Source organism: Dama dama, chromosome 23 (genome assembly GCF_033118175.1).
Source record: "Dama dama isolate Ldn47 chromosome 23, ASM3311817v1, whole genome shotgun sequence".
NCBI lineage: Eukaryota > Metazoa > Chordata > Mammalia > Artiodactyla > Cervidae > Dama > Dama dama.
In genome coordinates this window covers 64,884,681-64,911,886 of record NC_083703.1, presented here as the reverse complement: position 1 = coordinate 64,911,886, position 27,206 = coordinate 64,884,681, and the positions used below count along the sequence as shown (strand labels likewise).

The window sequence follows — 27,206 nt, the reverse complement described above, 5'->3', positions numbered from 1 at the left end:
CTCTGGGCTCTGCTTTCCTTGGTGCCACTCTCATGGAAGCTTTTGCAGTCTGGGGTCAAAGTGACTTTTAACAGCGCAAGCTTACATCTTAGCAACCAGACTACTTGAGCAGAAAAATAAACACCTCTTTCCCAGTTAGAGCAAAAGTCTTGGGCTAACTATCATTGGACCCGCTTGGGTCAAAGGCTGATTCCTGAACCAGTCACTATGATCAGGGGGCTGTGATACATTGATTGGTCAGTCCTGGGTGATGTCCCCGAGGTGACAGACCCACCAGGATGACACAGTTGACAGTAGTGGGGGTAGGGTCACCAACAGAAAATCAAGGTGCTGTCAACAAATGAGAGGAAATTAACACTGGACAAAACAACAGATATCCGGAAACCATTTGACAGCCCAGGACAGGGCTACCTGGGGTAGGGTCAAGAATGTCACAGCCCCTCCTTCTGTCCCTTAGGGGCTTCATGCTCTCATCCCCACTAAGTGTTTCTCTGCAGACTGGCTCTCTCCGCTTGCACAGCACTTTAGCTTGTGGTGGCTCCAGATCTATGTCTGATGCTTTGGGACTCACGTTTTCAGGGTCTTGATTCCAGATTTATGGGAGGGAAAATCTCATTGACCCAGCATGGGTCAGCAGACCATTCCTGGTGCCATCTGCAGTGGCTGGGGTGGTCAGTGATACCTGGGGCTGCCCCTTCAAGGGACCACAGACATCTGATCACCTAGCTAGGCATACTCCAGTTGCTGAGTGTCAGTGGCCCTGGCCCAGGTCCTTCCTGCAGCTCCTCCCAAGACCCCTCTCAAGAGTCTGAAAACCCTCCCCCAATACATCCCTCAGCTATGAGCTCTGAGTCGTCATCTGGAACACGGAGGATGTAGTTCTGGATGACGTGAACCCGCTCACTGGAGAGGTGTCGAGTGACATCTATGTGAAAAGGTAGGCCTGCAGGCCGAGATGGGCACATGGCTATGTACCGAGGTGAGACTGCAAACAGGGGCTTGGGTCCTGGGCTGAGCCAGAGCCCTGCCTGTCCCATGGGCCCTTGATGGCACTGGGAGCTGGGTGGAGGGACCAGCCTGAAGGTGAGTGGAGGGGCAGACCAGGTGTGAGGAGCTGATTCTGGACTCAGCCCAGTGTGGATGCCCACCCTCTTGGCCTCTACCTTTCCCCTGGTCCCAGCTGGGTGAAAGGGCTGGAGCATGACAAACAGGAGACACGTTCACTTCAACTGTCTGACCGGGGAGGGGAACTTCAACTGGCGCTTCGTGTTCTGCTTTGACTACCTGCCCATGGAGCGCGAGGTGAGCATCCGGCACCGCCCTGAACCCTTTGCCCTGGAAGAAGCTGAATTCCAGCAGCCGGCTATGCTAGTCCTGCAGGTCTGGGACTATGACCGCATCTCTGCCAACGACTTCCTCGGTACTGCTGAGCTGTCCTCCCATCTCCATCCTAGCCCTGATTTCTGCCCTCATTGCCCTGCCCTTGGCCCCTGGTTTCCCTACTCTAACCCAACCCTGAATCCTGGATTTCAGATCCAAGTCACTAACTTTTGCTTTCTGGCCTAATTTATTGAATTTATTCAGCCCTGAGCATCATAACCTCCGTCCCCACCCAGTCTCCAACTCAGTCCTCTAATTTGACCTGAGCTCAGGTTACTCTGGCCCCACAGCTGTTGGTCCCTGCTGTGCCTTGTCCCAGAGGACAACCCGCTGACATTTGGGCTGCCGTGTGTGGTCCATAGCTGTGGCCTGACCACCACATCCTAGCTTCTTCTTAAGAAATTTGTCTTCAGGAGGTGTCATAGTTGCTGTAGCTGGGACTTTTGTTGCAGTGTGCAGGATCTGGATTCTTGACCAGGGGTTGAACCTGGGGCCCCTGCATTGGGAGTGCAGAGTCTTAACCACTGGACTGCCATTCTAACTCTAGATGCCTTGAGTTCCATCTCCCAGGATTCAGTCAGCCATTAGTCACTTTCTAACTCTGGGCTCTGCTTTCCTTGGAGTCACTCTCAGGGATGGGAGGTTGGCTCAGACAGACCTCCTGCTCCTGCCTAACCCAGAGTGCTTTGGACTTGCAGGATCCCTGGAGCTGCAGCTAACAGACATGGTGTGAGGGGCCCGGGGCCCCGAGCTCTGCTCTGTGCGGCTGGCCCAGGATGGGGCCGCACCCAGGTGTAACTTGTTTTGCTGCCACCGCTTGTGGGGCTGGTGGCCGGTAGTGAAGCTGCAGGAGCTGGAGGACGAGGAGCGGGAGCAGCGGGAGGCTCAGACTGGCAGGAAGAAAAGGAAAGGCCAGTGGGGAGACTTAGAGTTCTGGGACTCAGGAGGCAATGTCTACATCCTCACGGTGGGTGCGGTGGTCAGGGCAGGAACGGGGGTGGGAGGGGTGGGGGGGTCGGGGGTCGAGGGTCCACTCAAGAACTTGGCTTCTGTCCCTTCTTTTCCAGGGAAAGGTAGAGGCAGAGTTTGAGCTGCTGACTGTGGAGGAGGTTGAGAAACGGCCAGTGGGGAAGGGGCGCAAGGAGCCTGAGCCTTTGGAGAAGCCCGAGTGAGTGGGGGGCACAGGAGGCAGGGCCACATCCGGGGTGGGGGGTGGCTGGCGGCAGCAGTGGTGGTGGAGACAGCAGAGGGTTTCGTCCTCGTCCGACACCACCTGCTCCCCCACAGCCACCCCAAAACCTCCTTCAACTGGTTTGTGAACCCGCTGAAGACCTTCGTCGTCTTCATCTGGCACCGGTACTGGTGCACCTTGGTGCTGCTGCTGCTGCTGGCGCTGATCACCGTCTTCCTCCCCCTCATCTTTCTACACCATGCCAGGGCAGATAAGCCAGGTCATCTTCTGCCCCCTCCACCGCCCCTAACTCACCGTGGATACTCATCCCATAATGCCAGCTCCTGCCTCCTTCCTACCGACAGGAAACCATCCTCGGGTTCCCCTGTTTCCTCTGCCCAAACCTTCTGGGGAATCCACCTTTGTCACCTGCACACCCACAGCAGATAATAAATAATCCAAATAATGCTTGGGGCAGAGAATAGAGGTGTTCCTGGGTGACCTTGGGAGCTGGGGTCCACTGGACTAATACACAGGATGAGGGAGCTGCCCACGTGGCCCTACTGCCAGGAGGAATAGGACCCAGGGGAGGTTCCCTGCTGAGGAGGCCTGGCCACTGAGGTGTCAGGCCCTGTGAGCAGCCCTCCTGCCCCTGCCAATGGCTGGGTGTGCTCACCTGATCTGCAGGTGGCTGCTGCTGTTCCACAGCAGCTAAACCCTCTGTGCGCTCCATGAACCTGTAACCCTGAGAGTAGGCAGGCCACTTAGGACACTTGGTTGCAAGTGACAGAAATCCCAACCCAAGCTGGGTGAAGCAAAAAGGGACTGTTCTGGCTTCCACAGTGGTAATTCCCAGGATATGGTGGGTTTCGGGCGCTGTTTGTCATAGGGTTCAGACAATGTCACTGAGACTGGTTCTCTGCCTCTGAGCCTGGCACTGCTGTTCTCAGGGGAAGCTCATTTACAAAGATGGTCTGTCCCTGGAAGTATAGGATGGCTGCAGCAACCCTGACTCTCCCCATCCTCACATCCAGGAGGAAAGATTTCCTAGTCCTGCTGGAGCCTGGCTCGCTCTGGGTCGCTGGGGCCAGCAGGGATAGGGCATGCTGACTGGGCCCTCCCCTGGAGCTTAGGGTGGGAGATCGACCCTCCTCAAAAATAACACAAGCTGACAGGGTGGGCAGGGAGGTTCCCAGAGGAAACCCAGGATACTGTTAATAGGAGGAATGGTTCCTGGGCGACCAAAAAAAACAAGACTCACTGAAGTTGACATCATCTGCAATTTACAGACGAGTGCCCACCAATAACATGTCCAAAGTCATAGCTCGCAAGTGGCCAAGTCAGAGCTGGGTCTCATGCCTGTCTACCTCCAGAAGTTTTGTGGTCATTTCTCTACTTTGCATCTCCCCCCACTACTGTCTTACACTGAAACTCCCCGAGAAATGATCAGCTGAACTGACCAGCTTTTAAAATCCCTGGTTCCCCGGGCTGTGCAGTAGTGAGGTCTTACGACTAGCTCCCCACACGTCTGAAGGGCTCTAATGAAAAGCCCTGACGAGGCCCAGAGCCGCGGTCTAATGCTAGCCCTGCTGGCACCACTACCAGTTCCCTCCCCATTTTTCAGTTCTGTGTCCACTCAGGAAATTGCGAAGGACCTGGATGGACCCCCTTGGACACCAGGAGCCAGGAGGGGCTTGGCACGGAGCAGGGTCAGTAAGCAGGAGAGGATCAGGTGACTGAGCCCAGGGTGGCAGGGAGGGGCCCCAGCTTTAGCCACCACTAGGGGGGACAAGCCTCAGCCTGCGCACAGGGCCCATAACCAGTAGGGTTGGAAACTCACAAGCCTGGGAGCTGCGGTGACTCCAGGAAGCTCATCCTGGAAAGTTCCATCTTAGCCCTGGGGCTGAACCCAAAAGGCCCGAAGACCACAGTGGGAGGACTGATGACAGGGCTGTGGGGTGGACATCAGCCTGGTTTGAATAAAGTCCTATTAAACCAGGGATGTCCGCTTGGGGCCCCCAGAGCTGCCTGCTCTGATCTGCCAGTCCTGACTGCCTTCAGTAAGGGTGCAATGAGGGGTTGTTCCCACACTTCAGCAAGACCCAAGAACCACACGGAGACCAGCGAGTATATCACAATCAATAGATTTACCAACAACCTGGAGCTGCAACCGCCTCTTTGAATGGGGGTGGGGGTGGGGGTGGGGGTGAGTAGGGTAAGAAGAGGCTGGGGAAATGACCACAAAGTCAAAGAGAAACAGGAGAAAGAGGGAAGGGGTGGGGAGACAGACAACTATGTTGTCTTCCCTAGATCAATTTTCTTCTGGATGGCTCGAGCTGAGTGGTAGATGAGAGAGTCGATGAGTCCAGCCACTGGGGAGAGAGACCAAGGCTGGCACTGGCCCAGGTGGGCCCTTGGTTTGACCTCCGGGCCTTATCACCTGACTGGCCAGGTCAGCATCTCCTTCTGGCCCTTGAAGTGCCCCTCCTCCCTCAACCAAAACCCAATTGGGGGGAGGGGGTGTCAAGCTTTCCACTCCCCACCTCGCCCTCAACCCCAGACAGACACCCCACAGCTTCTGACCTGTGAACATGCCCCCGATGATGGCGCACACGCCCGTCAGGAAATGTGTGAAGGACCTGGCAGAAGGGCAGGGGAGGTCAGCAGGCACCCTGCCCCCCGCAGGCCCAGGCCCCTCCGTTCCCCGGCCCTCACCTGTGCTTCTCTGTCAGCTTCACCATCATGGGAGAGAGCTCGTAGAGCACGAAGACCCCGGGAAGCCCCTGATCGCCCATCAGCCCGTTGGCGACCTTCTCATGTCTGGTCACAGAGAACTGATTCGTCCTCAGCACCTGGCACAGGAGGGGAGGCTGGGCCGGGGCCAGGTCTGCGAGCCGGCTCCCAGCCCCGCGGCCCCAGCCCCTGCTCCTGCCCCTGGTGTGGCAGTGCCTCAACTATGTGGAGGAGAAAGCGAGGCCCCCGTGCTGGAATCAAACACTGCAGGGCCCGGGGACCACCTCCACGCCCTCTCGCAGCCTGACCATCCCCGCTTTCCCTCCAGTCACCAGCTCTTTACGGGTTACCAATCCCAGCTCCGTATGGTGGACCCTCTCAGTGGGGGAGAATAGTAACTCTTCAGGGCTGCACCATGAACCCCAGGCAATGCTGGGTCTGGCATCCTCTCCACTCAGTCCTCATGCATTCTACCCATCTGCGGAGATGCCGCTCCACAGGCCTCAGGAGAGATAGGAGAGAGGGGCATGGAAGGGTCAGCCTGGCTAGCCCCTGGCCCAGGGCAGACCGTGGGGGACAGAGAGGCAGAGAGTGTACACGGGAGGAGTGGGTGGCAAGGAGAAAAAGTGCTCTGAACTCTGACAGCCTGGGGCCTGAGCTCTAGCTATGGGGCAAATCACCCAGCCCCCTCTGAACCTCAGCCTGTCACCCATCATATGGGGTAAGAACAGGACTTCACTTCTCAGGGTGAAGGAATTCTCGGGCTTGGCTCCAGGGGGTGCCCTGAAGTCTGGGCCCCCTTGGACTCACCTCTCCATCCACCTTCATGTATACCGTGGGCACCACCTTCACAAAATACTGAAACATCATGGAGGCTGCGGGGAGAAGAGGGTGCTGGGCATGGCTGCCAGCAGGGCGTGGGCCACTGAGGGCCACCTCCCGCGCTGGTACCTTGGGGTGCTGTGACATTGGTGTGGTCCAGGGGGTTCACGATGCCTGGGTAGTCCTCCCCAAATGACAGGTGCCGGATGTAATGGGTCATGTTGATCTGCAAGCAATACCAGCGCCTGGGCCTCCAAGCACTTGAGGCTCCGACAGGCCCCACACTCTCAAAAGCTTTTCACACAGGGGCACCTGGGTCTGGGGAGTGGGTGTGCGGAGATGGGTTTTCCCTAAGAACCTGCCTGAGACAGGCATCCCAATCCCCACCTAGGAACTCCTTCCTCAGGGTCTGGGGCTCATGGGGCTGCAGAGTTTGAGGTTCTGGCTGCACCCACACATGAGACAATCACAGCACAGGTCTTTGGTGGCCTAGGCTGGAGGGGCCCCATTTCTCCCAGCTCCCTCGCCTGCTCTGCTCCTGTCAAACAGCCACTAGAGGGATCTTTTAAAAATTATGCAAATCTGATTCCATCATGACCCTGCTTGAAGTAAGCCAACTGCCTCCCACTGCTCCGGAAAGAGACCAGACTCCCCTGAATGGCACACCCTCCAGGCTCATCCTCAACCAATCACACAGGAAAAAGCCCTGTTTTTCCTCAGAAGTGCCCCAACCCTCCTGACCTCACCCCAGGCTCCCTCTGCCCGGATGCTCTTGTCCAAGCCCATCCCCCATCTCCAGCCTATACAAGTCTCAGTTCAAAAGTCACACCAGTGATCCTCACACTGCACCCCTGTCAGAACGTGGTTTATTTTCCTGTATCTGCTCCCGCATCCCAGGATGTCTCTACAGAGAATGAAGGCAGCAACTACGCCTCCACCTCCATCCACCCTCCATGGTTTCCACCTGGTACGTACGTTGTCGAGGCCGAAGCTCTGCAGGTCGTGGACTAGGAGAGAAGGGAGGAGGTGTCAGCAGGGGAGCAGGCTCTCCAGACCCTTACTCAGGCCTCCCCACTCCTCCTGCTGGACCGTGACCTGCCTGGCTCGTCTTCCACCCCTCATTCACTCATCAACCCGGCCCTGCTTGAGGGCAGCCAGAGGGCCTGCTGTGGGCCTGCATGAGAGGTGAGAATTCATGCCCTCTACAGGGCCCACTTCTTCCCTCGCATGTGCAGGGAGCCCTTCATGGGCACCACTCCAGACCTTTGCTCCCACCAAGGCCCGAGGCCCTGCATCTCAGGAGATAAAGCCCACTGACTCAGGTCTTTCAGGAACTAGAGCCGATGGGCCAGTCACTGAACCCCAAAGCAAGGTGGGACTTAAGAATGTGGTCTAAGTTCTTTCCCAACCTCCTCTGCTCCCACCCTCAAGCCACCAAAGGGAACTCAGCAGGTACCCTACACCCCCTGTTTCAAAACAAATTCCTCCTGCCCGCGACCCCTGATCCCTCCTGCTACAAGGAACCCCAGCGAATGGATACACCCACCGCTTGTTATAGTCACCCAGCCGTCAGGCCAGAGAAGACCCCCTCCCAGGCCCACCCACACCCACCCCCCTTCTTGGGAGGACAGGCTGCCCCAGAAATGGAGGCTTGGCTTCCCTGGGGGTAGGGCCACTTACTCTCCACAGCGTGTACTGCAGCATGGGGGAGAGAAGGAGAGAGAAGGGAGGAAGAGAAAAAAGATTCAAAGCTTCACAGCGAGAACTACAGAGCAGGACACGTGGTAGAAGGGAGCACCAGGTGTTCCTGCCTCAGTAGCGGGGTCTGGACTCAGCTAACAGGCCTCCTCCCGGGCCCCTCCCCTGGCCAGAGAAGAGGGCAAGGGGGCTTGGGGCAGGACTGTGGTAGCCTAGGAAGAACAAAAGACCTAGAGCCCAGAGGGTCCCTTTCCTAGCTGTGTGACCTTGGGCAGGTCACTTGTTCTCTCTGAGCCTTGGTGTTCTCTGCACAGGGCTATCTTGAAGACCAAGTAGGAGCTATGATAAACTTTACAATCTTTCCTCTCCTCCCCCAAATCAACACGATGTCAGAAACGAGCTTCCGTGCCTTCAGTTCAGCCTCTGGCCTTGGGCAGCTGTAGCTCTGTGTTTGGAATATCCCTCGAGGGCATGGGGGACCCTCTGCCCTGGGCTCCCTGCTCTGACAACAGCCAGACGGAGAAGCAGAGGTGGGTCACCTCTCACTGAGTGCCCGCAGGCCCTCTGCCCACAGAGCCACCTTGATCGTCTTCCTACAATCCCAGTGAGACCACGTTCCCTGGCCCCTCCAGATGCACCTGCCTGCCCCCATGCTCAGGAGAATCCCTGCAGACCGCCTTGAAGACCAGCAGGGCCATCTTCACCAAGCCTATTACTTCTGTCCTTTGTTACCAGGCAGCTCAGGACTGCCGGGTCATCTCTTGTCCCCTGGACTCTTACCACCATGTGGCTCTGTATGTCCCCGAGTACAATCCTGACTCCCATCCCTTCTAGGTCCTTCCACACGCCCTGTTACTCATCAGCGAAACCCCGACATCTCCAACCTCCACACCTCCCTCCCCCTCACACTCTGGCCACAGCCCGGCTCCCCTTGCAGCCCCCAAGCAGTGACTACTCCTCTCCCACACCTGTCCTCCTTCCTGGCCTTAACAGGGGTCCTCTATGCTCCTTGATGCCATTTCTAGATCACTTCATTGCCCTTGATTTTCCCTAAAAATCTCAGGTCTGCAGCTCACGGCACTACACCACCTTCCATCCCCTTTGTTTGAATCGCCTGGAGACCCATGCAGAACCACCGGGCAGCCCTCTCACACTGGCACTCTAGAGTTCTGGTCACTCACTGTCACGCTCTCTTAGACGATGGCCCTGTCACAACTGATGATTTCCATGTCACTCAGCTGCCAACCTACCTGTACCTATGCAGGTCCGCCTTCCCTCCTGTTGCCAAATTGGGACTTTCTACACCTCTAGGGCACTACACTGTCTTCCTTTTCCTTCTCAAGGACTTCACTCCAGCAAATTGTCCCCCTCACCTACAGGGCATCACTTCTGTTCTCTCCACTAGGCAATTTCCGACAGCATGCTGACACATGGCTACATCACACATCTTACCAAACTCCCCCTTGACTTCCGTTCTCTCCAGCGACGGCCCCTCCCCCTCCCCTTGAGTATAGGCCCCGCAAGAGCTGCCTCTGTTCACTGCTTCCAACTCCCCTCCCATGCCCTCCTGAACCTCTCAGTGGGTGCTTCCTGGCCCAAACTACTCTGTTACGGTCACAGTGACCACTGCCATATTAGACACCCCATGGCTGTTCTACTTGACGTCCAGAAGCACCTCATACAGTTCTGGAAACACACCCGTCCCTTAGCTTTCAGGATGTCACTCTCTGGGTCACACTCTCATCTCCCTGGTGTCTCCGCCACTGCGTCAATCTGTCCTCTAATTTTGGGGGCCGAGCGCTTAGACCCCTGAACTCTCCTCCTCTCCATCTACCCTCACCTCCACCTGAAAGGTGATTCTCCAGTCTCATGGTTTTAAATACACAGATGACTCCAGCATGTGTATCTCTAGGCCAGACCTCTCTCCTGAACTCCAGACTTGGAGTGGCCAATTGCTTACGTGACATCTGGGGTGAAACATGTCAAAGGTGGCCTTATGTTATCACTCCAACCATCTAAACCTGTTCCTCTGAGCCTCCCCTTCTCACTAAATGGTAACTTCAGCCACAGAGTCATCTTGACTCCTCTTCCCCTCACCTTCACATCTGTCGGCAACCCCTCTCAGCTCCACCTTTGAAATATCCACGGTCGCTTCATACCTGCTGTATCACTTCTCGCTGCTGTATCCTTAGCCTCTAGCCCCACTCCAGCCCAGCCCCATCATCTGGTGCCTCGACTGACCACTGCGACAGCCTCCTAACTGGACTCTCTTGCCCCTGTCCTCCCACACTTTGCCCCCTCACCCACAACCCCCCAGTCTCCTCCACCAGCATAATGCTGCCTATCGGAGTTAAGTCAAAGAAGTCAGATCACGTGCCACTTCTTCAGAGCCCTACAACACCCTCCCATCTCACGCAAAGTAAAAGCCCAAGTCCCTACGATGCCCTCCCGGGCCCTGCATGACAGGGCCCTGTCACCTCCCTTACCTTATCCTAACTGTGCAGCTCAGCTCACTGTGCTCCAGTCACCCTAACTTCCTCCTTGCACCCTGAGTTCACCAAGCACATTCCTGCCTTAGGGATCCGCATTCGCTCTTCTCTCTGCTTGAAAACACCTCCCCACAGTCATCCACATGGCCGGGCCCTGTACTCACTTCAGATCTTCACTCAGAGGTTACCCATCAGTCTTCCCTGACACCCTCCATGGAACAGCACACACACATACCATCTCACCCAAGCCTCTCACTTCAATCATTCTTATCCTGCCTTTTTTTGGGTTTGAGTTACTTAAATATATTCTTGATATACCATATCTTTATATGTGCTTGTTGACTGTCTCTTTCTTTACTAGAATATTCTGAGGGCAGGGACTTTGTTTTGATCGCTGCTGTATCCTTAGCACCTAGACTAGCGCATGACTAGACAATCACAATAGGTGATTACTAAGTATCTAGTGAATGTATGAATGAAAAAAGGAATGAGAATAAATCTCCATTTATTCATCCTTGTGAACAACACTGTAAGGCACGTACTATTTCAGGCCCGTTTTACAGAAGAAGAAACCAAGTAGGGCTCAGTACGTCCCAGTTCGACGCAGCTTGAGAGAGGCAGACTCTGGGTTCCAAACCAGCTCTGCTTCCGTCAAAGTCTCGCACATGGGTTACTTGACACTGGAGGCTGCCACTTAAACAAGTACCTACCACACGCCAGGTTCCCTGCTATCATCTTTAACCTGCCCAAACAGCACAGGAGATAAGTACTATCATCACTTTAGAAACGAGGAAACTGAAGCTCAAAAAGCAAAGGATTTTCTCAAAGTTGTAAACAGCCTGGAAGGTCTAAAACTGAAACCTGAAGCCAGACACTCTGGCTCCTTGGCGTGTGCCCTTAACTGTTTACCAAACCGCTGCCCTCAGACGAGGGTCTGCTTTGGGCCAAAGACAAAAGAGCACCAGGCAGGGGAAGGGGCCCTCCAACTCGCCAGGTGTCCGGCTGACCTGGGTTGCTTACCGTGCACATGGGACTGCTGGAAGCTCTTCCCGGGGGCAAAGTGGAAGTTTCCGGCCACCTGGGGGGAGATGCCCTCTCATCCTCCAGCCGCTTCCTCCTTTCCCTTTGTCCTTTGTCCCCTGAGGGCAAGTGTGCCCTCGAGTCACAGTGGACGGGGCCAACCCACAGCCCAGCTGGCCTGTCCCGCCTGGGCTCCTCCTGTACCTTGTTGACCTCCAGGAAGCCGTACACCTGGCAGCCTTCGTTCTTCTGCTCCTGCATCTTCTGGCTGAAGCCCTCCCGCCGGCACTGCTCAATGGTGTCTGGGTTCTTGAAGGCCCAGCCTCGACGGCGATACGCCTCCCGCACGTCCTCACAGGAGTTACAGCACCTGAGGAGGGGAGGTGTGGGGGGAGCGTCAGAGAGGCACCCAAAGAGTGCCGGCACCCTGGGAACAAGGCAGTGCTGCCCACTGACACAGCCTCCCCCAGCCTCATCCTTGATCGTCCGGTGTCCTCCAGGTATGTTTCCTCAGTGGCAGCAGGGCTGTGAAAACATACATACTCCCATTCTGTTTGGGGTGATGAAAAGTTTTAGACTGGATCATGGTGATGATCACACAGGGCTATGCATGTAGTTAATACTACCAGATGGCACATATGAAAACAGTCAAAATGGTAAATTTCATGTCACGTATATTTTATCTAAATTAAAAAAAAGATTGTAAATACATATTCCCAGGCTCTACCCTAGGTCTGCTGAATCTCGGGGGTCAGGGCCTGAGAAACTAAATAGCAGTTGCCATATAAGGAAGGCTTAAGAACCTGGGCCGGGCCTTTCAATCTCAGTGCTGTACATAGAAAATACATTTATTCCCTACGTAAGTCTTATGAGAAAGGTATCCTTTTCACCCCCGTCACAAGGGTTATGTAGTTTGGCCCAAGGACACATAGGTGGAACCCAGGCAGCTGGACTCCAGAGACTACCACTGAGCCAGAACAAGGACCACTTTGACCTCGTCCCCAGCTCTGCAGCCCCCAGGAAGGGCCTGGCCACTGAGCCTGACACCAGACCTGGGATCAGTGACCAAGGCATATAGCCTATCCCATCTGAATTCTTGGCCAACACCACTCCCCCCACCACGGGCATCCAACAGAGGCTGGGGATGACTGATGGGAGCCCTGCTCCCCACCCCCCAGCCTGACCCCCTGACCCTGGCTCACTTGATGTCTTCCGTCTCAGCACCATAGCAGCTCTCACAGCGATTAGGGTCCAGGGAATCAGGGTCAAACACCTTCACCTCGACTTTCCCGAGCTCTAAGGGGAAGGCAAGAGGCAGGGTCATGAGCCAGGGGCAGGCGCAGTGAAATCGGCACCCCTAACCCTCGCATGGGCTTCCCTGATGGCTCAGACAGTAAAGTATCTGCCTGCAATGAGGGAGACCTGGGTTTGATCCCTGGGTTAGGAAGATCCCCTGGAGGAGGGCATGGCAACCCACTTCAGTATTATTGCCTGGAGAATCTACACGGAAAGAGGAGCCTAGAGGGCTATAGTCCATGGGGTGACAAAGAGTCGGACATGGCTAAGTGACTAAGCACAGCACAATCCTTGCATGGGCCCTCTGGCCTGTGGCTTAGGAATAATAAACATTGTAATACCTAATATTTACATAGTGCATACCATGTGTCAGGCAGTAAGCATTTCCACACCTGTAGTATTCCTTTTAATAAAAGGTAATAGCAATAAAATAATAAAAGTGAATACTAAAGATCAGCTGAGTACAGGTTGCTGTACTTTACACATAGTCTCTTTTCAACCCCACATGACTCTGTGAAGGTGGAGGTTACTATCCCCACAGTACTGAGAAGGTGCTGAGGCTCAGAGATGAAAAGTGATTTTGCCCAACGCAACACTGTAAGTGGCAGATTTCAGCTCTGAATCCAAAGTGTAAGCCCTTAACCCCCTTGCCCTGGTGCTTGCTCTCAGACTGCTCTCTCTGCACCTGGATCCCTGCCTTTAACTACCTCACCATACTGGCAGCTTCAACATTCAGAACCCTGACTTCTAGTCCTCCAATAAACTTTTTATTTTCGTCAACCATCCTCCACCAGCCATTTCCATACTCAGTTATTTACCAGTGGTTGCAAACCTTCCAAAATTCAATGTCATATATCCCAATCTTAAATCTTATCCTCTTTTTCTCAGCCCACTCTCTCTGGTACCCAGAACCCACTGATTCTTTGATACCACTATACCCTTCATACCCTCACTGCCCTCTTTATTTAAATTCTATGGTTCAAATGGGTAATGAACTGTCTGTTTATTAAATGGTGCTGGAAAAAAAACAGATATTCACATACAAAAGAAGGAAATCACACCCCTATTTTACACCACTCGCAAAAATTAACTCAAAATGGATTAAAGACTTAAATGTAAAACTTGATACTGCAAAACTCCTAGGAAGAAAACATAGGGAAAGAACTCCTTGATACTGGTCTCAGCAATGATTTTTTGGATACAATACCAAAAGCACAGGCAACAAAAGCAAAAAGAAATAAGTGCTACTACATCAAAAGAAACAGCTTCTGCACAGCAAAGAAACTATTAAAATGAAAGGGCAACCTATGGAACAAAGGAAATATTTACAAAAGATAACTCTGATAAGGGGTTAATATTAAAAACATTTGAGGAACTGATAAAACTCAATAGCAAAAAAACCAATTTGTCCAATTAAAAATGGGCAAAGGAGTTGAATAAACATTTTTCAAAAGAAGACATACAGATGGTCAACAGAGGCACGAAAAGGTGCTCAGTGTTACTCATCATCAGGGAAATGCAAATCAAAACCACTAGATATCACCTCACATCTGTTAGAATGGCTATTATTGGAAAAAACAAAAACAAAAAATAAAATAAGTATTGTCGACAAAGCAGAGGAAAGGAAACCCTTGTGCACTGTTACTGGGAGTGTAAATTACTATAGCTGTTATGGAAAACAATATGGAAGTCCTTCAAAAAATTAAAAATAGAATTATCATATGTCCCAGCAATCCCCATTTCTGGGTATATATGCAAAAAAAAAAAGAAATCACTATCTTGAAGAGATATCTGTAGACCCATGTTTACTGTAGCATTATCCACAATAACCAAGACATGAAAACAACGTGAGAGTCAATCAACAAATGAATGGATAAGGAAACTGTGACTTGTGTGTCTGTGTGTATATATACACACACACACATATTTCATATGATATATATATGTAATATTCTTATATATATATATAGGAATATATTGGAATATTATATATTCTGAACATCTTATGGAGAAACCTGAACAAATTTTTTGGCCAAACCAATATATATTGTGTATATGTATACGTGGGTGTGTGTGCTTAGTCATTCAGTCATGTCTCACTCTTTGTGACTCCATGGACTGTAGCCCACCAAGCTCCTCTGTCCATGGAATTTTCCAGGCAAGGACAATGGAGTAGTTGCCATTTCCTCCTCCAGGGGATCTTTCTGACTGAAGGATCGAACCTGAGTCTCCTGTGTCTCTTGAATTGGCAGGCAGATTCTTTACCACTGGGCCACCTGGGAAGCTCTGTATGTGTATACATTGGAATATTATTCAGCCATTAAAAAGAAGAATATCCTACCATTTCCAACAACATGGATAAACCTGAGGATATTATATTAAGTGAAATAAGTCAGAGAAAGACAAATACTGTTATGGTCTCATTTACATGTAAAATCTAAAAATAACAAATGCATAGAAAGACAGTAGATTGTTGGCTGCCAGGGGTTCAGGGGTAGGGAAAATGGGGAAATGTTGGTCAAAGGGCACAGACTTTCACTTATAAGATGAATAAGTTCTGAGGATCTAACAGCATGGGGACTATAGTTAATGATACTGTAAACTTGAAAGTTTCTAAGAGTAGATCTTAAAATGTTCTCACCTCATACACAAAAAAGGTAACTGTGGGTAATGGCTGTTACCCTACTATGGTAATCATCTTACAATATATATGTATGTTAAATCATCATATTGTATAGCTTGAATTTACATGATGCTATATTCCAATTATACACCCACAAAGCTGGAAAAAAAATTCTCTAGTCCACTGCTGTAATTATTCTCTTGCACACAAGCACAAGTCACTTGTTCTCCCTTCATTGTATAAGTGTAGCAAAACCCACCTCCTAGCTGAGTTCAGCTCTCTGTGCCTACTTCTTCCTGTGCCTCCCTTAAGACTGCCTGGCAATCCTACTTCCTTTCACTAATTAGTTCACTCTTCCATTCGCTGAGATGACTAATTTATATCTTTCCTCTCTCCTTAGGCTTCCAAAATCCGTTCCCCTTTCTCCACTCTTAGTTAATGACCTTGTTCTCAATCTCCACCAAAAAGACAGAAGCAACAGGACCTGGCTTAATCTCAACACCAAACCAACCAACCCACATGCACTCTCTTCCAGTCCCCACCCACTTCTCTGCTCTCTCTTACGGCAAAACTCCTGGAAGGGTCATCTATACTTGATGTCTCCACTTCCTTTTCTGCTCTGTGATTAGATTTTCAACCCCAACAGTATCAAAACTATTCTATTCAGTTTCCAGTGACCTCCATGTTGCCAACTGCAACAGTCAGAACAACCCAACCAAGATACTCCCAAATTCCTGACCCACAGAAACTGACAAAAACAAATGTTTGTTGAATTAAGTCACTAACTTTTGGGGTTACTTGTTACACAGTAGTGGAGATATATATATATTCCCCCACCTCTCCCACCCATACACAAAAATCCTCTTCTTTCTCTGGTCATTAAATCATTCACTCGCTCAGACCAAAGCCTTGGAATCAACCTTGACTCCATATCCAATCCTATAGCAAATTCTATTGGTTTTACTGGTGTTCAACATTTTAATGAACAAATGATAAAGCTGACCAACAAAGCAATCTCTAAGGTGTGAAAAAAATGAGAGCTTTCAGGAAGGTTTTGTTATGGAGGGAAACTGAATTAATGGAGGCACTGGGAGGACACAGAGAAAAGAAAGGAAGCTAAAAGTGAACAACACTTTGAACTAGGCATTATACATGTATTACTTCATTTGATCCTGCAATTCCACGTGGTAGGTACAACTGTTTATCACGATTTAATAGCCGAGGGCATGAACAGCAAAAGACAAAGCTACATCTAAACTCAGGCAATCTAAATCAAGAACAAAGACTTAAACTTAAGCCATCCTGCATTCCAAGAGGGAAGAGCATTATGGGCTGAAGTCAGTCTGTGGGACGAGGAAGTAGACAGCCAGAGAAGCCTGGGTCCACCTAGAGGAGTTCTGCCAAGGCACATAGGACTCATCCTCTGACATCTGTTACTCAACCACAATAGGCAGGGATTTGGGACCTCAGAATGACAGCCACGTAGAGTACTCTCCTCAATACACAGAGGCTAGAAAGCCAGGATTTCAGCCCACCATGACTCTTAATAGCTGGGAGACCCTTGGCAAGCCACTTGACTTCTCTGGGTCCTAGCCGCTTCATGTGTCACTGAGTCAGTCACAGCCCACCTGCCAGGAGGTAGGGCTTGGGCATGTCCACCTCTGGGATTTGAGATCTGGCCTCTTCCCCCCAAGTTACCATGACGCTCTGCCTCTGAGCTCACAGGAAAGCCATCCTTATCAAGCCGTTTTTTGAACAGGTTGTGTTCCACATCCAGCTGCTGCTCCCCAGCCACATCCATGGCATCGATGCTCAGATCTGGAAGCAGGAGGTCAGGGTAAAGGGCTGTGTCCTAAGGGCAAGGGTTTTGGAGAGTAAGGGGATGCTGAGCTTGTTTTGGGGTGGCAGTGGACTAGGGGAAGGAGGCTCTCCTGGAGTCCAGTCCAGAACCTAAGGCTGGAGCTGTGAACCTGGAAGCCTATCTGAGAACTCTGGGGCTTGCCATTCCCACCCACGGTGAGGTACTCACAGGCACAAGGCATGTGCGGAAAGAGCACATTGATGTTGATCTTCAGTTTATCCCCCCGTGACTTGTCCACGTAGAGCTCAGGATGCACCTGGGGCAGGACTACCTTCGTAAGATTTCACCTCAAGCCTCTCTTGCCCCATTCCATAAACTCCTACCACTATAATGCCAAGCCCCGCCCACATGCTAGTCCCCGCCCCTTACCTCTGTGGTGAGGTAATACTGCAGCTCCGACAGGAACAACAGTAGCATAAGAAGGCCACTGACAATGGTCACTGCAGGGCAGGGAGCGAGGGTCAGAAAGGCCTCTGTCCAGAGGGACAAGAGGAACCCTCTGCCCCCGGCAGGCCGGACAGGTTTCAGGCGCCCCGGCCAACCTCCAGGACACCCCACTCCCCGCGACCCCGACCCCGCCGCGCCCTACCCGTGGCGCCCCCGCAGGTCTTGACCCGGAAGTCCTCCAGAGTCTTGGGATAGGCATCGAACTGCTTCAGCTTCCCCAGCGCCTCCATGGGGACCAGCCGGAAAGGGGACGCCAGCGGGCCCGCCCCGGCAGCCTCCCGCTTCCGGCCTGGAGCTTGGGCCACGCCCCCTCCTTCCGCACGCAGGCGCAGCAATGCCCACGCTTGGCCCCACCCCTTGCCCGCGCTGTCACTCAGGCCGCCCCGCCCACCTGTGCTGACACTGCTTTTGGCGGCTGGAACGGGCTCCCGCGGGGTGGTTGAGGGGGTGAAGAAGTAAGGGGTTAGGTTTTCTGTGGAGCAGAGTGCCTGGAAGAGGACTTCACCGGATAGACACAGTAATAGCAGCATTCGCTTGCCTTGTGCCCGGAGCTGCACCTCGAGTTTCACGTCAGACTCTTGGTACCTCCTAGAACAGTGGTTTTCACAGTGTCCTCAATAGGCAGCCTCATTATCATCTGAAATTGGTTAGGAATGCAAACTATTGTTCTCTGACACAAACCTGCTGATCAGAAACTCTAGGAATGGCTCCCAGGCGATTTCATGTAGTTACAGCTTGAGAATCACCTCTGTAAAGTCAGTGTGACATTTATATCCATTTTTCTCAAGGATAAACTGTGGCCGTGGAAAAGCTAAGTAACTTGCCGTGTGTGTGTGTGTGTGTGTGTGTGTGTGTGTGTGTGATTTGCCCAGTAGTGTCTGACTCTTTGCTATCCCATAGACTATAGCCCGCCAGGCTCCTCTGTTCTTGGGATTCTCCAGGCAAAAATACTACAGTGGGTTGCCATTCCCTTCTCCAGGGGATCTTCCAAACCCAGGGATCGAACTCAGGTCTCCTGCATTGCAGGCAGATTCTTTACTATCTGAGCCACCAGGGAAACCCAACTTGGCCTAGATGGTAGGAATTAATGGCAGAGCCTGATTCCAACCCATTTCTTCTGTACCTCAGAGTACTCTGGGAGCAAGAGCCTTTGGGGTTGATTCTACCCAAACAGCCTCTCAGTGCTTTTCCTCAGCATGGCTAGTGGAGGTGCCTGGCTCAAATCATTTCAGTAGCATTGGACCAGAGCTTCTGGGCTTCCCACGTGGCCCTAGTGGTAAAGAACCCATTTGCCACTGCAGAAGGTGCAGATTCAGTCCCTGGGTTGGGAAGATTCCCTGGAGTAGGATATGGCAACCCTCTCCAATATTCTTACCTGAAAAATTCCATGGACCGAGGAGCCTGGTGGGCTACAACCATGGACTTGCAAAAAGTCAGACACAACTGAGCTACTAACAGACACACACACACACACACACAGACCAGAACTTTGTAAGGAGGGGTTTAGGGAACTGTGGAGAGTCCATAGAAGAAAATTACTGACACATTGAGTCCAGGAGAAAGAGAAGGGACACAAGCTGGGTGCATTGTGACAGTCCAACTCAGGAGAAGCTGAGTCCCCCTTTCTGTCTGCAGGCTACAGCCTGCTAGGAAGGGAAGAAGGAAAGGGCTAATGCATATTAATTGAAAACTGACAACATGCTAATTACTGTTATCCATTCTACAGCAGCCTGGAGAAGGGAATGGCAACCCACTCCAGTATTCTTGCCTGGAGAATCCCATGGACAGAGGAGCCTGATGAGCTACACAGTCCATGGGGTCGCAAAGAGACGTGATTGAGCGACTGAGCATATTCTACATCAGAACAGCCCTGACAAGTCGGTGCTATTTCAAACCCCATTTTGTAGCTGAAGAAGCCAAGAGTTGGACTAACTTTGCCCGAGGTTGCAGGGGGAGTTAACAGAGCAAAGCTGGGGTTCAAGGCCTGATTTTTCTGACTCCAGAGCCTGGGTCTTTCCCACACATTAGCTGCCACCACCAAATGCAGGAGAAGTCTGTCTCTCAGTTGGATGCCCACCAACAATGTCGACAGAAATTATCCTCTCCTCTCTGCCATATGTCCATTCTATGCCCATTCATGTTTGACTTCCAAGCCCTCCTTCCTCAGTGGGGTTCCCTGCTAAAACACACTTCACTTCTTCAACATGTATTTCTCAAGCTTTTCTTGTCTCCCCTGTTATAGAATACCACGGTTGAGTAACAAAGATGTGGTTCATACTTACTCTTGAGGAACTTTCAGTGGGAAATAGGGAGAGGTAAACAACAACAAAATGTATGTAATTTATATAAACCACTGAACTGTGCTCTGAAAATGGTTACAGTGGTAAATTTTATGTTATATGTATTTTACCATAATAAAAATTTTTTGAAAAAATAATTAAATTAATTTTTCAAATTTGAAAACAATAATTAAAATAAAGGAGAATGTGCCTTGCACTGTGAAGGAAAAATCAGGAAACTGTAATAGGGACAGCAAAGTGGGGAGACTTTCTTTTTTAGGAATTCTAGAAGTAGGTAGTCCTTTCCCTTCATAGAGTTCTTCTAGGTGACCATGGCACAGAAGTCAGGAGACCAAGACACTGACCAGTTGGAAACTTTGCTCTTCACAATGTCAGGCTTCCCCTTAATGCTTCCAGTCCTCCCCATCGAGGTGAGGTCCTTTGGCCATGGGAGCAGTTGGATCCTGTACAGGAGTGCCTCACTCTGCACACTGGATTGCAGGAAGAGGGGGTCACTGGTCACATGTAGATGCAGCCTAAGCCTGACCAGAGAAGGGAAAGGGTTCAGGCCCTTTCATTGGTTCATTCTGCCCAGTCACAGCCTTCTTTCACCTTACATGAGACACTGATAAGTGAACTTTTCCTTAAATCATCAAAGAAATAAGTATATTTGAGGGTTTCCCTGGTAGTCCAGTGGTGAAGAAACTGCCTGCTGATGCTGGAGACATGGGTTCGATCCCTGGGCTGGGAAGATCCCACATGGTGCAGAGTACCTAAGCCCATGCATCACAACTACTGAGCCTGTGCTCTACAAATGATGAACCACAACTAATGAGTGTGAACCACACTCATAGTGTGAACCACAACTAATGAGCCCACGTGCCACAACTACTGAAGCCCACGCACTCTGGAGCTCATGCTCCACAATGGAAGACACAGCAATGAGAAGCCTGTGCACCGCAGCTAGAGAATAGCCCCCTCTCACCACAGTTAGAGAAAACCTGAGCAGCAGCAAAGACCCAGCACAGCAAAAACTGAATAAATATTAATAAAATTATTTTAAAAAGAACCAAGTATATTTGAGTCTTTCCTGATGGTCCAATGGCTAAGACTCTGGGCTCCCAATTCACGGGGCCTGGGTTCAATCCCTGGTCAGAGGAACTTCAACGAAGTGCAACAAAGTTCAAAGATCCCATGTGCTGCAACTATGACCAGGCACATCCAAATAAATGAATAGATAAAAATTTTTTAAAGCAATGAAACTGTATAAAATTGTCAGAACAATCACCTTAGGACTCTGGAAATTGACCAAAGGGATACATCAAATGGAGATGCATTTATTCTAGAGAAACTATCAAACCTCAGTAAGATCAATGAGTTTCATGGTGCATTTTAGACAGCAGCTGTTCCCACCTCCCCCACTCCAGCTTCGTGGTGGCAGTCCTGCAAGAGTGGGGATGCCTGTGAGCACTAGGAGCTTTGCTCTTGGAAGGCATTGATTTGATTTGGAGCAGAGTTTGGAAAATTTTTGCCATGGATGTTGTTGAAAATAATAGCAATCTAGTGGCAAACAATCAAGGAAAATCAACAGTGCAGCAATCCTGAGGTCATGATACTGGTTGGGACAAGCAACAGACCGGTAAGCCAGCCAGAAATTTAACAGATCTGGAAAGAAGATAGTTACTGTGGGTCTTAATAAGGTTTCATACATCCCTGGTGGTCTGGAAGGCTGCCTACTTATACAAGCCTATACACATGCTCAGGAGAGACGGGAGAGGGTTCTAGGTATCCTGTCATCCTTGGCTGAATGTGAGGTCCGGAGCATGCAGAAAGTTAAAGGGGATGAATTTGTAAACTGCCTGAATTGTCAGTGTGTTCTCCAAACCACATGGAGATCCACTGGTAAAGGGCAGAAGCTTTATTAGCTCAAGATGTTTAAGTATAACTTACAACAAATCAGTGACTGGACCATTAAACTACATTGAACCATGGTCACCCCTAACCCTTCATGATCCTGGGTTAGGCAAATCCATGATACAAAGTCATGATCCATAAAAGAAATTGGACTCCACCATGACTAAAGTTTTTGCATTTCAAAAGACACTAAGGGAAAAGTTTGCAAACCACGTATGATAATGGACATATCCAGAATACATAAGGAACTCTTAAAAATAGTAAGATGACAGCTTAATTTAAAAATGGGCAGAAGATTTGAATAGATATTCTCTAAAGAAGACATATGAATGGCTAGCTAATAAGTGCATGAAAAGATGCTATGCATCATTAGTCATTAGGAAAATGCAAATTAAGACCATAATGAGACACCATCTCCTGCTCACTAGAATAGCCATAATCGAAAAGACAGACAAAACCAAATGTCATTGAGAATGTGGAAAAATTACAACCTTCATACATTGCTGGTGATAAGTGTAAAATGGTGCTGCCACTTTGGAAAATCATTGAAAGATTTTTCTTAAATATAAATGCATGTATAAACCAACAATTCCCAGCTGTCTACCCAAGAGAAATGAAAATACATGTTCCTGCAAAAACTTGTAAACAAATGTTCATAGGAGCATTATTGATAATAGCCAAAAAGTGGAAACAATTCAGATGTCCATCAGCTGGTGAGTGGATAAACACAATGTGATCTATCCACACAGTGGAATACTACTCAACAGCAGGAGTTAACTCCTGGTGCATGATACAATATACATTTTAAAAAATATTATGCTGAGGAAGAGAAATCAGATATGAGAAACTGAATATTGTATTATTCCATTTATAAACAAGGCAAATCTTTAGAGAAAGTGGGTTAGTAGTTACCTGGAATGAGTGGCATTGGCTGCAGATGGAAATGGGGATCTCTGATGGAAATGTCCTAAAACTGGGTTGTGGTGATGCTTATACAGCTGTATACATTTAAATGAATCATACATTTAAAATGTGTGAATTTTATGGCATGTGAATTGTGCCTTGATAAAATTGCTAAAACGCAAAACCAAAGCTAATGTTTCAGGATGTTTTTAAAAGGTTATATTTTGCTAAGGCTGGATAAGAAGGGAATGGGGAACGACTGCTTAATGGATATGGGGTTTCCATTTGGGGTGATGAGTATGTTCTGGAATTAGGTAGTGGTGATGGCTGCATTATGGTGTGAATGTCCTAAATGTCATTGATTTATTGTACACTTTAAAATGGTTTAAATGGTAAGTTTTTGAGTGTTGTACAACAAAAATATTATGTTAGTTTATGTAAGTGAAACACCAATAAAACTTACTATGCATCTTTTTCTAGATGATTTTTTAAAAACTTTTTATTTTAAAATAGACATTAAAATTAAATTCAATTAATTAAATTAAATTAAAATTTAATTTAACCAAATTTAATTAAAATTCAAATTAAATTTAAAATTTAATTAAAATTAAAATTAAAAAATTACAAAAATAGTAAAAAGAGATCCCATGTACCCATCACCCAGTTTCTCTTGATGGTATCATCTTACATTATACAAACCAGGGAATTGACATTGACACAATTAATTAATCTGCAGTCAGTTCAGTCACTCAGTCTTGTTCAACTCTTTGTGACCCCAGGGGCTGCACCACTCCAGGCTTCCCTGTCCATCACCAAATCCCAGAGCTTGCTCAAACTCATATCCATCGAGTTGGTGATGCCATCCAACCATCTCATCCTCTGTCATCCCCTTTTCCTCCTGCCTTCAATCCTCCCCAGCATGAGGGTCTTTTCTAATGAGTCAGTTCTTTGCATCAGGTGGCCGAAGTATTGGAGTTTCAGCTTCAGCATCAGCCCTTCCAATGCATATTCAGGACTGATTTCCTTTAGGATTGACTGGTTTAATCTTCTTGCAGTCCATGGGACTCTCAAGAGTCTTCTCCAACACTGCAGTTCAAAAGCATCAATTAGTCTACAGACCTTACTCAAATTTTTTGGTGAATTTTTTTTTTTTTTTTGGTTGCCGTACTCGCATATAGGATCTAGTTCTCCAACCAAGGTTCGAACCCATAGACCCTGAAGTGGAATCTTGGCGTCTGAACCACTGGACTGCCAGCAAAATCCCCTGGTGAATTTTTAAAGCTATAAAATACCCACTGCAGATTTTCACTAGTTATGACAACTGTTTTCCTGTTCTCATCCCATGGAAGAAAACATTTTGATTTTTTAAAAAAATAAAATGATTTCTGACCCCACCCCCTCTATTAAAAACCTTAAAAACAACTCCGTTTTTCATTTTGTTGTTCAACATCTTCCACAGGCCAGGGCTGAATTAAGGGAGTGGCACTGGAAGTGAGGAAAGTGGTTTGGAGACAGAAACAAAAGGATTAAAAGTGGATTTGGAAATCATGGGAGAGGGAGGAGTCAAGGATAACATATGGGTTCCTGGCTTCAGCAAGAGGTGAGGAGAGGAACACGGGCTGAGATACAGAAGTCTTGGGAAGGGTTTGGTTTAAAAGGAGCAACATGAGTTCGGTCTCAGGCTTGTCCGGGGTGACGGGTCTCTGAGACAACTAAGTCAAGGTATGACAGACTGCTGGGTTTGGGGGGTCGAGAGAACAGAAGCGAAGTCTGAGCCAAAGTTATGCAATTGGAGAGGGGCCGTCACCCATAAATAGTACTTAAAGTTCCCTGTCTACTCTGTTCCTGTATCCCATAAATATTTCTTAAAAGATTAAGTCTTAGGGATTCAGAGGTAAAAAAGGTAATCATGGGACTTCCCTGACGGTCCAGTGGTTGAGGATCCACCTGCCAGCACAGGGGACGTGGATTTGATCCCTGGCTGGGAAACTGAGATCTCACACGCCGTGGGAGCAATAAGCCCGCTTGCCACAACTACCGAACCTGTGTGCTCTGGAACCCACGTGCCACAACTAGAGAGAAGCCCACACACCATAATAAAGGATTCTGTGTGACAAGCTAAGACCCGAGGCAGCCGAAAGCAATATATATATATATATATATATATATATATATTAAATGTAAAGGTCAGTCCCTGTCTATGTGGATCTTGCACTCAAGGCAGGCAGCTTGAGTGTGACAGACAGGATAGGGTGGTAGCTTTGAGCCTAAAGGAGGGAGGTCACAATATGTACTTTGTGATGAGATCTGTAATATACCCCTTGGCAGGGAGGACCCCACTGAGAGCTCAACCTCCCTTCTGTGGGAAGGATAGGGGACACACCATATGTTACCTCTCTGCCCTCACATCTTCCATCCCAGGCCCAGTTGGAGGGCCCTTTGGGGGTAAGCAAATGGACAGAGAAGTGGGAGATGAGGGCTTGGGAGGAGGTGTGGTGTGGAGGTCTGGGGAGCCACAGAGGCCCACTGGACAGAGAGTTGGGGGGCTGTCTATGACCTCAGTTTCTCACCCCTTCCAGTCCCAGGTAGAGGAACCAGTTGGCCGCCTGCCACTGGAGCCATCACCTGGGCCAGACATGAGGTGCTGGTGGCAGATTTTTGTCCTGTGCATCTTCTGGATGCTCCTCTTGTGGCTGATGGCCCCCTGCCTGGATCTGAAGACTGATTCAACACCCCAGAAAAAATGGATGGACGTGGCACCACGGCGTTGCAGCTGCCCTTGGTTCAAATTCAGGCAATGTGGCAGCCCGTCCGGGAGTCTCAACCACTCTGTCTGCCACCACACGGCTGGAGAGCGCTGGTTTGATGCAGGCTATGAGAAGATGAGGGGGTCCCTGATGGGAGCAGCAGAGTCCATGCACCCCGGTGCTGTGCTCTGGTGGTCGGTCAGTGGTCCACAGTGGGGCGTCCCATCCCGTCCTCCCCTGGGCCCAGGTCACCTCCCACTTTCCGTCCCAAACCCCTGCCCTCAGCCCTGACTTAGAGTGCCTCCCATCTTCACAGCTTCAACTCCCGATCTCCCAGTGGAGGTCCCACCCACTCGGATCTGCTTCCCTTCCTCCGGGAGCCAATACCTGGGTCTCGGCCCCCCATCTCCTCCCTCCTGCTGTTTTCAGGACCTGAATGCAGCAAGTGAGCTGGGCAGAGTGTGGAAGAAGCTGCTCAAGGTGATTCCCCGACCCTCAATGAGCCATTTTGATCTCTTCTGTGGGACTTGTGCCCTGATGGGGAATTCGAAGATCCTGCAGGCTGCCAGTCTCAGCAACAACGTCAACCAACCCAGCATGGTCTCCAGGTGGGCCTCGAGGAGAGGGCAGGGGGCTGGATGGCCAGACCTGCCCCCAGAGTTCTTTCAGTTTCTATTCTCTTTCTCAGGATGAACCAGGTCCCTGTTCAGGGCATTGAGCTGCTGGGGAACCAAACCACGAGATGCTCCGTCTCCCACAGGAATGCCAGGGGCCAGGGTTCTTGGAGGCAGGTGCTGCTGCTTCTCCTGCAGCTCTTTGATCTCGCATGGACTTCAGATGCTCTGAGTGAGGAGATGGTGGTCTGGGAACCCAGACATTCTTAGTATGACAGGTAAGGGGAGGGTACTGCAGTGGATGACAGAGGGGCCTCCAAGGAGACTCTCTACTGACTTACTGGGCACACCTGCCAGAACTTCCCAGGTCTCAGGGGCTGCTGAAACCCCTCCACTTCCTAATTCTTCCTTAGATTTCTGAAGGTGGTCCAGTTCCCTAGTAGAATGGAAGATAGAAAAGACCAGGTAAGGGTTCGACGGGTGGGAAGATGTGGTTGTGGGCTGCTGTGGGCTGGGACCCAGGTTGGACACCTCCTCTTCCTCTCCAAGTCCTGGTGATCAGCCCCACCTTCCTCAAGTATAACTGGGGCAACAGGCTGAATTAGAGGGTCACTCTCCATCTTGGGGCTCATGGCTCTGTTCTGTGCCTTGCATACCTGTGACTCAGTTAAAGAGTCTTGTCCTTTCTTCACTTAAAACTTTTCCCTGCTGGTGGTCCAGTGCTTAAGACTCCACACTTTCAACGCAGGGGATGCAGGTTTGATCCCTAATTGGGGAACTAAGATCCTACATGCTTTGTGGTGTGGCCAAAATATTAAAAAAACAAAACAAAACTTTTCCCAGCTATGCCTTCAGCACAGAGTCTAAAAGTTTCTGCCCTCCAAGACCCTGTGTGGTCTGACCCCATCGCCTTTTCACACGCTGATCCCTCTGCCTGGAATGCCCTCCTCTTGTCTCCCCAAAGAACCTTCTCTTCCCCCAGTACAAAGAGAATCGTATGATGCTCTTTTCTGGGGTCTGGGGTCTGGAGTCACACTGTGTGCTCAGACTCTGTCTCCCCTGGGGAAGGTGAGCTCTGTTCTAGCTTCAGGAGGCAGCTGGTCACCCTTGATGTTGAATGAAGGGTGGTGGGATGAAGACAGGATTCAGCCTGCTGATGCATATATCCCTCTCTCATCCACTAGGATTCCCGCTTTGGATCTGGATCAG

The 27,206-nt window shown here is 50.0% G+C and overlaps 3 protein-coding genes across 4 annotated transcripts in view; 2 read left to right on the top strand and 1 right to left on the bottom strand.

The window, feature by feature from the left end:
- The window catches only part of LOC133044461 (fer-1-like protein 4), a 41,726-nt gene extending 38,733 nt beyond the window's left edge, over nucleotides 1–2,993 (top strand). Inside the window, 7 exon segments of the mRNA XM_061125841.1 lie at nucleotides 839–937; nucleotides 1,181–1,216; nucleotides 1,218–1,420; nucleotides 2,079–2,347; nucleotides 2,448–2,548; nucleotides 2,668–2,800; nucleotides 2,802–2,993. Coding sequence (XP_060981824.1) covers nucleotides 839–937; nucleotides 1,181–1,216; nucleotides 1,218–1,420; nucleotides 2,079–2,347; nucleotides 2,448–2,548; nucleotides 2,668–2,800; nucleotides 2,802–2,861 — 901 coding nt within the window. The 3' untranslated portion in view covers nucleotides 2,862–2,993.
- Nucleotides 2,994–4,679: 1,686 nt separating this feature from the next.
- Nucleotides 4,680–17,843, bottom strand: ERGIC3 (ERGIC and golgi 3). Of its 2 annotated transcripts, XM_061127146.1 has the most exons (13): nucleotides 17,683–17,841; nucleotides 17,463–17,533; nucleotides 17,262–17,349; nucleotides 16,931–17,050; nucleotides 12,516–12,609; nucleotides 11,518–11,683; nucleotides 11,314–11,371; nucleotides 7,082–7,113; nucleotides 6,236–6,332; nucleotides 6,095–6,159; nucleotides 5,267–5,403; nucleotides 5,135–5,190; nucleotides 4,680–4,923 (listed from the first exon to the last, which is right to left on the bottom strand). In XM_061127146.1, exons 1-13 carry the CDS (start codon nucleotides 17,768–17,770, stop codon nucleotides 4,844–4,846), a joined length of 1,152 nt encoding a protein of 383 aa, XP_060983129.1. In that variant the 5' UTR covers nucleotides 17,771–17,841; the 3' UTR covers nucleotides 4,680–4,843. The 2 variants fall into 2 exon arrangements, with proteins under 2 accessions (XP_060983129.1, XP_060983130.1); XM_061127147.1 differs by lacking the exons at nucleotides 4,680–4,923; nucleotides 5,135–5,190; nucleotides 5,267–5,403 and adding an exon at nucleotides 5,432–5,786 and having other exon boundaries at nucleotides 17,683–17,843.
- On the top strand, nucleotides 17,769–26,313 carry C23H20orf173 (chromosome 23 C20orf173 homolog). The gene is given in 5 exon segments (XM_061125696.1): nucleotides 17,769–17,987; nucleotides 24,942–24,992; nucleotides 24,994–25,581; nucleotides 25,813–25,991; nucleotides 26,072–26,313. Coding segments are annotated over 5 exon segments (1,233 nt in total). The 3' UTR covers nucleotides 26,268–26,313.
- Nucleotides 26,314–27,206: the final 893 nt, after the last annotated feature.

Bases quoted from the DNA above. Each gene is read 5' to 3' on its own strand.
- ERGIC3 (XM_061127146.1), bottom strand. From the start codon at position 17,770: ATGGAGGCGCTGGGGAAGCTGAAGCAGTTCGATGCCTATCCCAAGACT. The intron at 17,051-17,261 runs GTGAGTACCTCA...TCCTGCTTCCAG, and splicing joins TCCGCACATGCCTTGTGCCT to ATCTGAGCATCGATGCCATG. The intron at 6,333-7,081 runs GTACGTACCAGG...TATTGCTTGCAG, and splicing joins AGAGCTTCGGCCTCGACAAC to ATCAACATGACCCATTACAT.